Here is a 12,675-nt window from a genome sequence, read left to right as displayed (position 1 = left end):
AAAGTTCCTATTGACACAGCTTCCCAGTGTTTACCGGGGAAGCTGAGGAGAGAGCCACCCACTGTGCACCCCCTTATGCAGGCCACGCTTTCCCCAAGCACTTGTCTTGGCAGGGCACCAGATCAGAGCATCCTTCATGTTTAGGGCAGTGCCAGAGTTGATAACTCTTACAGTTATTGCAAACCTGAAGCTTCAGCTGTGTCTCAAGAGGTTACCACAGCCGAAACCGGTTTGGCTCAGTGGATAGAGCGTCGGTCTGCGGATTGAAGGGTACTAGGTTCGATTCTGGTCAAGGGCATGTACATTGGTTGTGGGCACATCCCCGGCAGGGGTTGTGCAGGAGGCAGCTGGTTGATGTTTCTCTCTCATCGACGTTTCTAGCTCTCTATCCCTCTTCCTTCTTCTCTATGGAAAATGAATAAAATATATTAAAAAAAAAAAAAAAAAAAGAGGTTACCACAATTCAAGCTGGGCTCCCCTCCCCTCCTTATCTTAGGGGTCCTCCTCCCTCATCTAATTTGGGAACTACTGTTGATAACAGTGGGTGAGTAATGGAAAGGCAAGGGCGAGAGAATAGGCCGTAGTCCTACCCCTGCCTCAATTCTTATACAGTATATCATTGGTATCTCAGCAGTTTCCTTTTCTGTGAGAAGAGACTTGGAGCCATAAGGTTCCTCTCTTGCTCTGTGAGTCTACAACCTTCAGGTGTGCTTCCTTTCCTGTCCTTTTCATTTGCATTATGGTTTGCATGTGTTTATCATTATGTGTTAGTTTGTACTTTTACCCCTTTAGGCCTGAAATAACTGTACCCCAGTTGCCACTTGTGGGTGTAGTAGAAAGAGCACTGGACTGTGGGATTCAAGACACCTGGACTCTGATTCTGGTTCTTGCCATTGCCTGGTTGTATAATCTTGGGCAAGCCACTTCTGCATATCTCTTTGGTGGGGTTGATATCTGTCTTGTCTAGCTCATGGGATTGTTATGAGGATCAGAGGAGACTGTGTATGTGAAATTACTGGGGAAAAGCCAGAGTATGTTTTCATAGGCTTTTAGGACAGGCAGGCCAATACTTGAAACTGTCTCTGCCATTTACTAGCAGTTCATCTCTCTGAGCCTGTTTCCCCATTCATAAAATGGAACCAACTTTTACCTCATATGTTTGTGTGAGGATAGATCATATCAGGTATTGAAAGCATTTAGCATAGTGTCTGGCATGTTGCTAAATGTTCGGTGAATTCCTTGTTGGTCAGCCGGAGTGAGGTACAGTAACAAACCCATGCTGGAAGAGGCTAAATTTTTCTCCTGCATGTAATGAATCAACATTTCCCAAGCACTTACTTGCGAAATGTTTCCTCATTTAAGATTTCTTTTTTAAAAAAATATATTATTTTGTACAGAGAGGAAGGGAGAGAGATAGAGAGCTAGAAACATCGATGAGAGAGAGAGTCATCGACCAGCTGCCTCTTGCACACCCCCTACTGGGGATATGCCCGCAACCAAGGTACATGCCCTTGACCGGAGTTGAACCCGGGACCTTTCAGTCCCCAAGCCGATGCTCTATCCATTGAGCCAAACCGATCTCGGCTCATTTAAGATTTCTGTTCATCTTCTCAACAATGGGGTAAGGTGGGATATCATTATGACTTGTTATAGATAAGAGCCAAAGCTCAAATAAATTAAATTATTTGACCCACTTACACAGCCAGTAAGTAGTAGAGCCTGGACTAGAACCCAAGCTTTCTGAATTCAAATTCTGTTTTTCTATCAGCTCATAAATATATAAATAAAAACTAAAGGAAATTGTGGAAACTAACCTTTCACTTATGTCTTTCAAGTCAACGTTGGTGAAGACTGTCCGGTGTTTGATGGCCTGTTTGAGTTCTGTCAGTTGTCTACCGGTGGCTCCGTGGGTAAGGATCATACCTCTCTCCCTGAGGGCTGTGCTGGGTTGTGATAATGAGGTCTGTCTTTTAGGTCACTGTCCCAGTAGGCTGATCTGTGACCATATGAAATGTTAATATGGGTTTGTTTGTTTGTTAATCCTCACTCAAGGATACCTTTTTTATTTCTTCTAGGGAGAGTGGAAGGGGGAGGAAAAAAAGGAGGAGCGAAACATATTGATTGGTCTTCTCCTATGTGCATTCCTCCTGGGGCTATGGATCAAAACTGTAATCCAAATACATACCCTTAACGGGGAATCAAACCTGAGACCCTTCTGTCTGTGGCCCAACACTCCAACCACTGAGGCATACCAGCCAGGGTGGTCCTATGGGTTTTTACCGTAGGCCTTCCAACTGTCCTTCTGGTTCAGTCCTAGCCTAGGATCTTGATATAGTACTGACAGGTGTCCTTGACTGCTCTCTCCTACCAAGAGATCTTATATACAGGAATTCCCTGCTGATTTTATGGGATTGTTGAGAAGCTATACATAAAAGCAATTTGTGAACTGCTTAGTGCTGTAAAATGGGAAGTGTCATCATTTGTGTTGTACAAAAAAAGCATGGTAATTATCTTTGAGGTCAGAAATATGCTCTAAATATTGCCCATTTCCATTAGTAGATTTTAGATTAACTTTAGAATTATTCTAATCCTTTTTCTTATGCCTGTTGTTTTCTCTTCTCCCCTCTCCCTTCCACTACCCAGTGTAATCTCAGGAAACAAAGAATTTAACAGGGGGGGAAATTGCCCACAATCACACTGTCAATGAATAACTATTGTTACCATTTTAGCCAGGACTGGTTTGGCTCAATGGATAGAGCGTCGGCTTGGGGACTGAAGGGCCCCGGGTTCAATTCCGGTCAAGGGCATGTACCTTGGTTGCGGGCATATCCCCGGTGGGGGGTGTGCAAGAGGCAGCTGATCAATGACTCTCTCTCTCATTGATGTTTCTAACTCTCTATCTCTCTCCCTCTCTGTACAAAAATCAATAAAATATATATATTTTTTAAAAAAACTATTGTTACCATTTTAGAGTTTATACATCATTCTTTTTTCTGTGTATATATATCTGGATATAATATATATACATCTATATAATGCAAAACTATATACTATACAATTTTGTCTCCATTTTTCACCTAATCTTTAAAGTTTCTCTGTAGTAGATACAGCATGATTTTTATTGGCTACATGATTATCCCATGTTTTGGAACTACTTCAGTTGATTCAATTGGTTGCCTCTTGTTGGATCATTTGGATTGTTTCCTGTTATTTCTATTAAAATTACACTTTAACAAACGCCACAAATGTACTAGAACACTTGAGTGTATATATCTCTCACTTCTTGGACCTATTGTTTGTTTGTTTGTTTTAAATACATTTTATTGATTTTGTACAGAGAGGAAGGGAGAGAGGTAGAGAGTTAGAAACATCGATGAGAGAGAGTCATCGATCAGCTGCCTCTTGCACACCCCCTACTGGGGATATGCCCGCAACCAAGGTACATGCCCTTGACTGGAATCGAACCCGGGACTCTTCAGTCCCCAAGCCGACGCTCTATCCATTGAGCCAAACCGGTCTCAGCCCTACTTGTATTTTGAGCCTCTGTTACTTTTGGCATCTTCACTGTGAACCATGGTAAGAATTAACATTATATTGCAATCCAGGTTGTGTGTATACACACACTCAACTCACTCAAAAACCCTTTCTCACCTTGAAATCAGTTTTACAGAATAGCAGTTACCTTTACTGTTATTCTGATATTTTTATTCTACTCTATTTCATTTAAGTGTGTGTGTGTGTGTGTGTGTGTGTGTGTATATATATATTGGTCATGACCCACTAAACCAATTTTAAGGCATACTAAAGGGTTTATCACCTTCCATTTAAAAAACAGTTTTTTTAGAGTAATATCGTATTTACTGCCTGATGGGATGAGATGGGATGGGATGGAATGGAATGGGATAGGTTGCGAGGGAGAAGAGTGGCTTATGAATTGTATGATACAGCTGTGAATAGGCAGGTCCTACCTCTCACTGGTTCCTTGGGCTTCTTGCGGGGAGGGGAGAGTGGTTTGGTAATAAGCTTATGTTCTCTCTTCCCACACCCAGCAAGTGCTGTGAAACTTAATAAGCAGCAGACGGACATCGCTGTGAATTGGGCTGGGGGCCTGCACCATGCAAAGAAGTCTGAGGCATCTGGCTTCTGTTACGTCAATGATATCGTCTTGGCCATCCTGGAACTGCTAAAGTATGCCTGTCTGGCTTTTCTTTCGGAGAAGCACCTTAGGCCAGGTTCCCACTTACCTTTCCCTCTGGGCTTGCCTCCCTAGTTTGCTTTTCTTAGCAGTGTGTTGGCTAGGATGTGTTCAGTGAGTGTCTCTGGCCATTCTCTCCTTGACGGGGTCTTGATTTGATCTGAGCCCTCGGCAAGATCAGGGGCAGGTGCTGCTCAGATCCTGCCTCCAGAATGTCCCTGTGTGGCTGGAGTTGACCCTGGCTGTAGAGTAGGAAGATCGGACTTGGTCAGCTTGGTCAGGCCTCTGGAGACACCCTGCCGCACTTCCACCTTCCTTCAGCCAGTTTCCACGTCTCTGGTGCTTAGAGATACCTGAGGGAGGCAGCCAGCTCAGTAAGCTGGGACCTGGCGCCCTTGGCGCATCCCACTCAGAAAGAGCCCCCCGATTCCTAACCCCTTTTTAATCCTAGGTATCACCAGAGGGTGCTGTATATTGACATTGATATTCACCATGGCGATGGCGTGGAAGAGGCCTTCTATACCACAGACCGGGTCATGACTGTGTCCTTCCATAAATATGGAGAATACTTCCCAGGGACTGGGGATCTACGGGTGAGAACTCCTTTCAGGGGCCAGTCAACTCACCTTCAGCTGCCAGCTCTCACTCTCTTATCTCAAGTCACCAAAACCACTTCCTGCCTCTTCTGCCTTTCAGAACACTATTCTCTAGCCCAAGACACCTGCCTATAGTCTCCTTTCCTCCCTTATTCTGGAGGGAAAAGGGGTGCCTGACTCATGCACTTTGTTCCTGGCTACAGCTAAGTCACATTACACTATTCCCATGTGGCTTGAATTTTAGGCTAGATACACCAGGTTCTCTGCCATGGGCTAGGATTGGGACCCTATGAACCATCTCGGGAAAATTTTTTAGGTCACTTACCTTTTGACCATCTGACTAAAAGCAATGGACTCTATCCCCAGAAAAGTACATGAAATTTTGCATCAAATATTGAATAGTAAATAGACCCTTCTGCCTAAATGAATCCATCCATAGACTTCTAAGAATCCTTGGAAGCTAATTCATTGAACTGTTGTTATTAACATGAATACTGTGAAATCAGCCATTTTGTCATGCCAGTTACCTTAGGTGAAAAAAAGTGGTGCTAATTCAATTGTTTGGTATGATGAACATTAGGGTAACTGAGTACTACTTTGAACTCTTTTTTTCCTCCTTTGGGTCTCCACCATATATCCCTAGAGAGGAGAGGGTGGGTAGGTAGAGGAGTGAGTAGTAAAGCTCTCTGGAGAGAAAAGGGTTGTGGCAGGTAGATATTCTGTGACCCAGTTACCAGGCAGCTCTAGCCCAACTCAAAGGCAGAGGTCTTTGTGCTGTGGGATAGGATATTTAATCTCTGCTCCCATAAACAATTCCCAGTTTGGGTACAGGCTCAGTGGTGTGTTACGAGCCTGTACTAAAATCTATGAGCTAGATTTGCCAGAGATACTAACCACTGTGTGTCTGGCCCACCTCATGGGCCCCGCTTGCCTCTTTGAACCAGCCCCCATCCTTGAACTTCTAGCTTCATTTTTCAGTTTTATTTTAATGTCCCCTTGATTAGGATATTGGGGCTGGCAAAGGCAAGTATTATGCTGTTAACTACCCGCTTCGAGATGGGATTGATGACGAGTCCTATGAGGCCATTTTCAAGCCGGTAAGTGGTTTATCCACCACCTGGGTTACAAATGGGATTGGTCTAAGAAGGGGTAGCAATATTTCAGGGATCTTTCCCCACTGAGAGGCTAGCTGGGAGATGTGCTTCAACCCTGGATTGCATGCTACGTGCTCAGTTCCAGAAACAGAATTCATTCTAATAGTTGTTGATGCCTTCTGTGATTCAGGCCCTCGGTTAAATACAAGAATACCTAAGTCATGATCTATGGCCTTGAAGACCTCACAATCTAGAATTTGGGAGGCAGGCATATAACTTAAGTGTGTAGTCAGTACTGTTTTTGAGGGATGAACCGGAGGAGTGAGAGGCAGTCTGCTGCCTGGGCTGGAGGAAGGGTAGTCCAGTGGTTTCACAGAGGTGGTGACATTTAAGCTAGACTTTGAAAAATGAGTTACCTATGTAAAGAAGGACGTGGGGGCCGGCTGGGAGGGGTGGCATTCAACAGAGGGAACAGTGGTGCCAATATGTAGCTGTATGTAGGCCACTGTGATATGTGGGAAGAGTCTCTAAGGATGTAGAAAATGTATGTTGGGGTCAGTATTTCAGAGGGAGCCTTGACTGTCATGCTGACAAATAAATCCTCACTTGCCAGCAGCAGGGAACCATTAATAGTAACCTAATAAAGTCAGCAAACACCAAATGTGTTTGTAGTAAGGGCGGGCAGCAGTAGAAGCCTGGGTTATGTCTGTCCTCAGTAATGGTTCCTCATAATATCAGGCACAAAGTTTATAGAACCAGGTGAGTAGAGCAGATGCACCTAAGGGTCAGAAAGCCTTCCTGGAGGAAGTCTCAGGTAGTGAAAGAAGGGCTTGGAGTTGATACAGAAGCCATTCTAAGTTCAGTGTTAGTAGAGCGAGGAGGCTTTTGGAGATCCTGTCAGATTAGGAAAACCAGAAGCCCGGGCTGATGTTTCCTTTCCCTACTACCCAGCATGTGGAGAGTGGAAAGGTACAGAAGAAAGTGCTGCACCCACTCTTTTTAGCCAGAGCACAGCTTTTCTTGAGGCTGGTGGTGACCAGGATGTTGTCCTTTAGGTCATATCCAAAGTAATGGAGATGTTTCAACCCAGTGCAGTCGTCTTACAGTGTGGCTCTGACTCCCTGTCTGGGGATCGGTTAGGTTGTTTCAATCTGACCATCAAAGGTGAGACCAGGTAGCATAGGCCTGGGTGGGCAGGGTCCTGCTCGGTGCTCCTGTAACCCAGCACCACCTTCTTCCTCCAAAGGGCATGCCAAGTGCGTGGAATTTGTGAAGAGTTTTAACCTGCCTATGCTGATGCTGGGAGGAGGTGGCTATACCATTCGTAATGTTGCCCGATGCTGGACGTACGAAACAGCCGTCGCCCTAGACACAGAGATTCCTAATGGTAATAGCTCCAAGGCCAGGCTGGGCTGGGTAGAGCTGGAGCTCATGTGTCCTCAAGTTCACAACTTCTTTCCCTTTGGCTAAATGACCTCTCCCCTTTCAATACTAGTTATTCATTCTCTTGCATTTATCAGACCATAGTCATTAATTTTTCCTGAGTCCTTTTTGACCCTGTTCCCTCTCCCTTTTTTGGTCTGAACAAAATTACCACATTATTTGTAGCTTTGAATTTCTCTGTATGGTTACTGGGGTAGCAAGTAAACGAGTGCTCCCAATAATGAGTATTGCCTAAATTTTTCTAAACCAAGGGCTTGGGCCTTCTCATAGAGACACATACACACACACCCACCACTGGTGTGGACATTGCAGAGATTGAAAAGATGGAAGTACTATAGATATGCATCTCACCCTATTTTGGAAGCATTCTTCTCTTTGATAGTTGGGCTTATAGGTCCAGATAAACCCATAATTGGGGTCCCTTGGTTTGGCCAAGTCTCATGACTCTCTTATCTGCTACCCCAATTAGAGCTTCCATACAACGACTACTTTGAATACTTTGGGCCAGATTTCAAACTTCACATCAGTCCTTCCAATATGACTAACCAGAACACAAACGAGTACCTGGAGAAGATCAAGTGAGTATATCCCCAGACACCTCATGATTGAACATTCCAGGCTGTGGTTTGTCGCTAACTAGAACCCAGCCACCCTCTCTACCATTGGCCATAGACAGCGACTGTTTGAGAACCTGCGAATGCTGCCCCATGCACCTGGGGTCCAAATGCAGGCGATTCCTGAGGACGCCATTCCAGAGGAGAGTGGTGATGAGGAGGAGGAAGACCCTGACAAGCGCATCTCGAGTAAGACCCCGACCCAGGGTCCGGTACTCCCTGAGTAGGCAACTCTGACTTCCTTCCACTGTTCTCGGTTTCCATTTCCCCCCAAGCTACCCACCTGTTGGGAAACCCAAGTTCAGTGCCTGCAGGAGCCACTGGGGAACCTGAGTCCCCTCCGCCCTTCTCTTTGTCCTCTACCCTGAGTGTCTCTCAGAGGACACTCATGAGGAAGCTTGGGCACTCCTGCTCTCAGTGTTCTCCATTGCTTCCCAGTCTGTTCCTCTGACAAACGAATTGCCTGTGAGGAAGAGTTCTCTGATTCTGATGAGGAGGGAGAAGGTGGTCGCAAGAACTCTTCCAACTTCAAAAAAGCCAAGAGAGTCAAAACTGAGGATGAAAAAGAGAAAGACCCAGAAGAGAAGAAAGGTGTGTATGGTTGGGCAAAGATTTGGGTCTTGAGCCCCAGTCCTGGAGGATGATGGATCTATGTAGGGCACTGGGAGGAGGGAGCGGACTTGGGCCCTGCCAGCTCCTGTGGGATCTTCCTCGGCTCCTTGGCCCTTTCAGTGGCTCCCAGAAGTGGCCAGACTTACAAAGGAATGAAACTCAATTCATCTCCGCCGGATTAGAGCCCTGCCAGGCTCCAAAGCCAGGGACATGCCTGGGCTCCCTGTGGTCAGGAGTGTGGCCCTCACATACCACCCAAGCCCTTTTCCTGGCACTTCACCCCGGTTTCCCAGGGGGCTGCCTCCTCCCACCAGGTTCAGGCTCCAGCAGGTTGGGAAACCGGTCAGACCTGTTTGTTCTCAACAGGGCTCGCTGGGTAGACTTGGGATGGGCTTTTCTTTTTTATGTCCAGTGCGCTGTAGTGTGGGGAAGAGGTTTTGGGTAAGTGAAGATCCTGTCTTTCCAGAGGGGCTCTTTGGCCATCCCTGCACTTTTATGTTTCAGAAGTCACAGAGGAGGAGAAAACCAAGGAGGACAAGCAAGAAGCCAAAGGGTGAGGAAGGAGCTGTCAGCCATCCCCCTGGCATTAGTGCACCAGCCCCTTTGTCCCACTACACTGAGAGGGAAGGCACAGGGACAGCTGGTCCAGCTTACAAAGGCCTCTTTCAGGGACCAGTCTCTGCAGTTCTAGGCAGAGCTAGGAAGCCCCAGCCCTCAGCAGTCACCTGGGCAGCGGGTCCTGTGAAAGTAAGTCATTGTACCACACTTCAAGGCCTCTGGGCTGGGTTATCTCATACCAGTCTCTATTCTCTCCACAGGGTTAAAGAGGAGGTCAAATTGGCCTGAGCAGTCCTCTCCAGTTCTGGCTTCTTGCAAAGTGCCCGACCTTTTCTCCTGTAACTCCTCAGATTTTATATTTTCTATTTCTGTGTATTTATATAAAAATATATTAAATATAAATATCCCCAGGGACTAGACAGGAACCAGGGCCGTGAGCCAGGGCACACGTGCTGGGTGAGCTTTTCTAATAGCTGCCCTGCCATCCTACCCCAATTCGTAATTTTCAGCCATAAAGGGTGCCAGTTCTGGGTGGAAGGGATTCGATTCCCTTAAACATCCATAGGACAAAATTCCAAGATGCCAAATTTCTGCGTAGTGGCTTTGGAAAGGTGCCCATATTGAGCATTCTAGGAATGGCTGGGTCTTCAGGAACCCCTGTTCTTTACAGGCACCTTAAGGTAACCTCAGCCACATTAGATTGGTTCTGTTATACCTTCCCACTGGCCCCCAGTGAGTTTCACTTAAACTCACTATCTGACCTCCGACCCCTCTCACTCCCCCATTCTGCAGGTGGGAATTGGTAGTTTCCTTTTTGAGATACTATTTTCGGGGACTTTTTTTGTGTGTGAGAACCTTTGTAATAAAATGGTACATTTCTATACCCTCCTGAGCTCACCTAGCAGTATCCCTGGGTTGCTATTTATTCTACTTCCCTGCCTTTCTGGAGTCCATGAAAATCTGGGCAACACCCCAACAATAAAAGAACCCCACAAACTTACCTGTCTTCATCCCTCCCTCAAGGTTTGAGGCTAACCAATCCTTTTTAAATTTTAATTTTGGAGAGGAATGTGGGGAGAGATAAAAACATTGATCAGGTTGCCCCTGGCATGCACCCCAATATACTTACAACTTTTTGGTATACTGGCCTACGTTCCAACCAGCTGAGCCACACTGGCCAGGACTGAGATTAACCAGTCTTCTCACCCTTCCCCCAGAAGACCACTCATTAAAAAGCACCACTAAAGGGACAACATTTATTCCTTTTCCAAATGTTACAGTAAAACCAGGAGGAAGAGAATGGTTTTAAAAGTTAGACAAAAAAAAAAGTACAAATCTGGGATTTGGCCATTAAAAGTTATTTACAACAATGGGAGGGGGAAAGAAAGAAAAGTTGTTTCACATTACGGACCTCCTCCCACCCCAAAGCCTAATACTTCTTACCAAGTCAAAAAAGAGACACAGTTGATTCACAAGCTGGAGGTTTGAACTTGAGTAAGACATTTATAAAAACCTAGACAGGGGCAGTGTCCTCCCCTAGCCCAGGTGCCACTAGGCACAGCACGAGACTAAAAACAGGGAAGGCTGGACACTCAGGGTTCAGGAGTGTAGGCACCCCACATCTGGCTCAGGGATTTGGGGAGTAAACAAAACCTACTTGGAAAAGAACTGGGGAGGAAAACAGCAATTGCCTTATGTAGGGGTGGGGACGGGGGCGGGAGCATTTCACATCACTAACCTAACTTGGGAAACTGCAAGGGACCATCTTCAACTGGCCTCAAGAGGAAGGCCAGGTGGATGATGGGAGAATCCACAGGAGGGAAGGAGGGAAGGGAACGTGGCTGGGAGGGGGCAGCAGCCCCTTCCTTTCTGGGCACAGGAAGGCAGCCAGGGCACCAGGTCCAGGCAGTGACCTCAAAAGGACAGCACAGTTTTTGCAGCTCCGAGATCACCCACCTGTCCCAACCCAGCTACTCATTCTGCTCGCTGGCAGGTGTAGGGCCGCTCTCTGGCCCCGAGGGAGTGGACAGCTCTGCGGCCTGGGGCCCTGCCTCCTCTTCCGTGTCTCCTCCCTTGGAGGCAGCGCTAGCCTCGGCCCCCTTGGCTTCGGGATCCTGGCTCTCCGGGGTGGCGACGGCCTTCCCTTCCTGGGCAGCGCCTTCCTCACTGCAGGCACCGATCTCCCCCTGCTCCTGCTCTTCCTCTGTGGGTGAGGAGGCAGACGATTCTCCCCCACCCTCCTTCCGATTTCTCTTGAAGGAGAGGCCACTCAATTTGAAGGGCTTCTTGAAAGAGAATTTCTTCTTCTTCTTGGGGGTCTCCTTGGGGGGCACATCCCCCTTGGCCTCGGCTCCCTGGCTAGCGGGTGCTGGCTCAATGGCATCACCAGTGGCCCCGGCTGCCTCCTCTGTTCCGTTCACAGGGGGCGATTCCCCTTCACCCTTGGGGGATAAGTCTCCATTGCTTTTCACATGGCCATTCTCCTGCGGGGCAGAGGAGACAGCAGTCAGGGTCAGGACTCTACCCCTCCAGCCCGCCGCTTCTCCCTTCCAGACAACGGGGCTCCAGCCTGAGTCTGACGGTGGCCTCACCCACCCGGGATCCCGTCAGACAGCTCCCTCCTGGCCGTTCGGCGCGCCGGGGCCGGGGGGAGGCCGCGGCCGGCAGGAGGCGCTGGGGTCCCCTGGCCCCCACCCACTTCCAGGGGCGCGCTCCCTTCCCGCAGACCCGCGGGCGGCCCGGCCCGGGCGGGCGGGCTGGGGGCCGAGCTGCCGAGATTGGGCGGGAAGCCGCCCCGGGGCGCCGTCCTCCGCACCTGGACGGCCGTTCCCCGGCTTCCTGCTTTGTGCAAACGGTCCCCCACCCACCGCACGCTCCCCCCTCCTCCCGACTACCTCCCGAAAAAAGGCGGTGGGCACCGAGGCTGGGCTGCGGCCCGAGTGCCGGAGCGGGACCCGCCCCGCGGGCCCGGGGCGCCCCCTTGGCGCGGCCCTTTGTTCCCCGCGCGGCGCTCGGGGCGGCCCGGGGGCAGCGCCGAGGGCCGGGCGGCGAACAAAGAAGGCAGCGGGGCTCGGCCGGCGCCCCCTCGCCGCCCCTCCCCTCCCCTCGCTTCGCCCGCGGGGGCTGCGGCGCCGAGAACAAAGGGACCGGGCGGGGGAGGGGGCTGCCGCGTGTCCCGGGCCGGACAAAGCGCGCGGCCCCGACTCGGGGCCCCGGAGGGGACTGGGTGCGAGGGGAGGGGGCCGGGGGGGCCGTGCCCAGCGCACCCACCTGTCCGTTGGCCTTGGCGGGGGAAGCGCCTGCTGCCTCCTCGGCGGTCACGTCGCCCCGGGGAGCCTTGGAGCTCTGGCTGCCCATGGTGCGGGGTCTGCTGGGGGCGCCGAGCCGCCCCGGGCCCGCGCCGCAGGGGGTACCTCGGTGGGGTCGGCCTGGCCGGCGAAGGGGTGGGGCTCGCGCCTGAGGGGGAGGGGTGTCGGGGGAAACCGAGCTGCGCCCCCGCTCCGCCCGACCCGATGGCTGCGCCCGCCGCCGCTCCGCTCCGCGCCAGAAAGCCGCCCGTCGCC

At 49.5% G+C, this 12,675-nt stretch overlaps 2 protein-coding genes across 4 annotated transcripts in view; one reads left to right on the top strand and one right to left on the bottom strand.

The window, feature by feature from the left end:
• HDAC1 (histone deacetylase 1) overlaps window positions 1-10,009 on the top strand; it is a 30,130-nt gene extending 20,121 nt beyond the window's left edge. For all 3 annotated transcript variants that reach the window (XM_036446417.1, XM_045584911.1, XM_036446418.2), the window contains 11 exons: window positions 1,836-1,910; window positions 4,050-4,188; window positions 4,647-4,788; window positions 5,796-5,888; window positions 6,941-7,049; window positions 7,132-7,272; window positions 7,798-7,906; window positions 8,001-8,131; window positions 8,381-8,533; window positions 9,059-9,107; window positions 9,373-10,009. In XM_036446417.1, coding sequence (XP_036302310.1) covers window positions 1,836-1,910; window positions 4,050-4,188; window positions 4,647-4,788; window positions 5,796-5,888; window positions 6,941-7,049; window positions 7,132-7,272; window positions 7,798-7,906; window positions 8,001-8,131; window positions 8,381-8,533; window positions 9,059-9,107; window positions 9,373-9,400 — 1,169 coding nt within the window. In that variant the 3' untranslated portion in view covers window positions 9,401-10,009. The remainder of the gene's footprint in view (window positions 1-1,835; window positions 1,911-4,049; window positions 4,189-4,646; window positions 4,789-5,795; window positions 5,889-6,940; window positions 7,050-7,131; window positions 7,273-7,797; window positions 7,907-8,000; window positions 8,132-8,380; window positions 8,534-9,058; window positions 9,108-9,372) is intronic.
• A 345-nt stretch (window positions 10,010-10,354) lies between these two features.
• Window positions 10,355-12,675, bottom strand: MARCKSL1 (MARCKS like 1). Its single transcript, XM_036446434.2, has 2 exons — window positions 12,383-12,675; window positions 10,355-11,595 (listed from the first exon to the last, which is right to left on the bottom strand). The coding sequence occupies exons 1-2, from the start codon at window positions 12,467-12,469 to the stop codon at window positions 11,083-11,085; spliced, it is 600 nt and encodes a 199-aa protein (XP_036302327.1). The 5' UTR covers window positions 12,470-12,675; the 3' UTR covers window positions 10,355-11,082.

Source organism: Pipistrellus kuhlii, unplaced genomic scaffold (genome assembly GCF_014108245.1).
Source record: "Pipistrellus kuhlii isolate mPipKuh1 unplaced genomic scaffold, mPipKuh1.p scaffold_m20_p_2, whole genome shotgun sequence".
NCBI classification, from domain to species: Eukaryota; Metazoa; Chordata; class Mammalia; order Chiroptera; family Vespertilionidae; genus Pipistrellus; species Pipistrellus kuhlii.
The sequence above is the reverse complement of the archived record's forward strand: the minus strand, read 5'-3'. Positions and strand labels throughout refer to the sequence as shown.

Coding starts and splice junctions, on each gene's coding strand:
- MARCKSL1 (XM_036446434.2), bottom strand. CDS start 12,469: ATGGGCAGCCAGAGCTCCAAGGCTCCCCGGGGCGACGTGACCGCCGAG. Junction 11,596..12,382: donor CCGCCAAGGCCAACGGACAG/GTGGGTGCGCTG, acceptor TCTGCCCCGCAG/GAGAATGGCCATGTGAAAAG.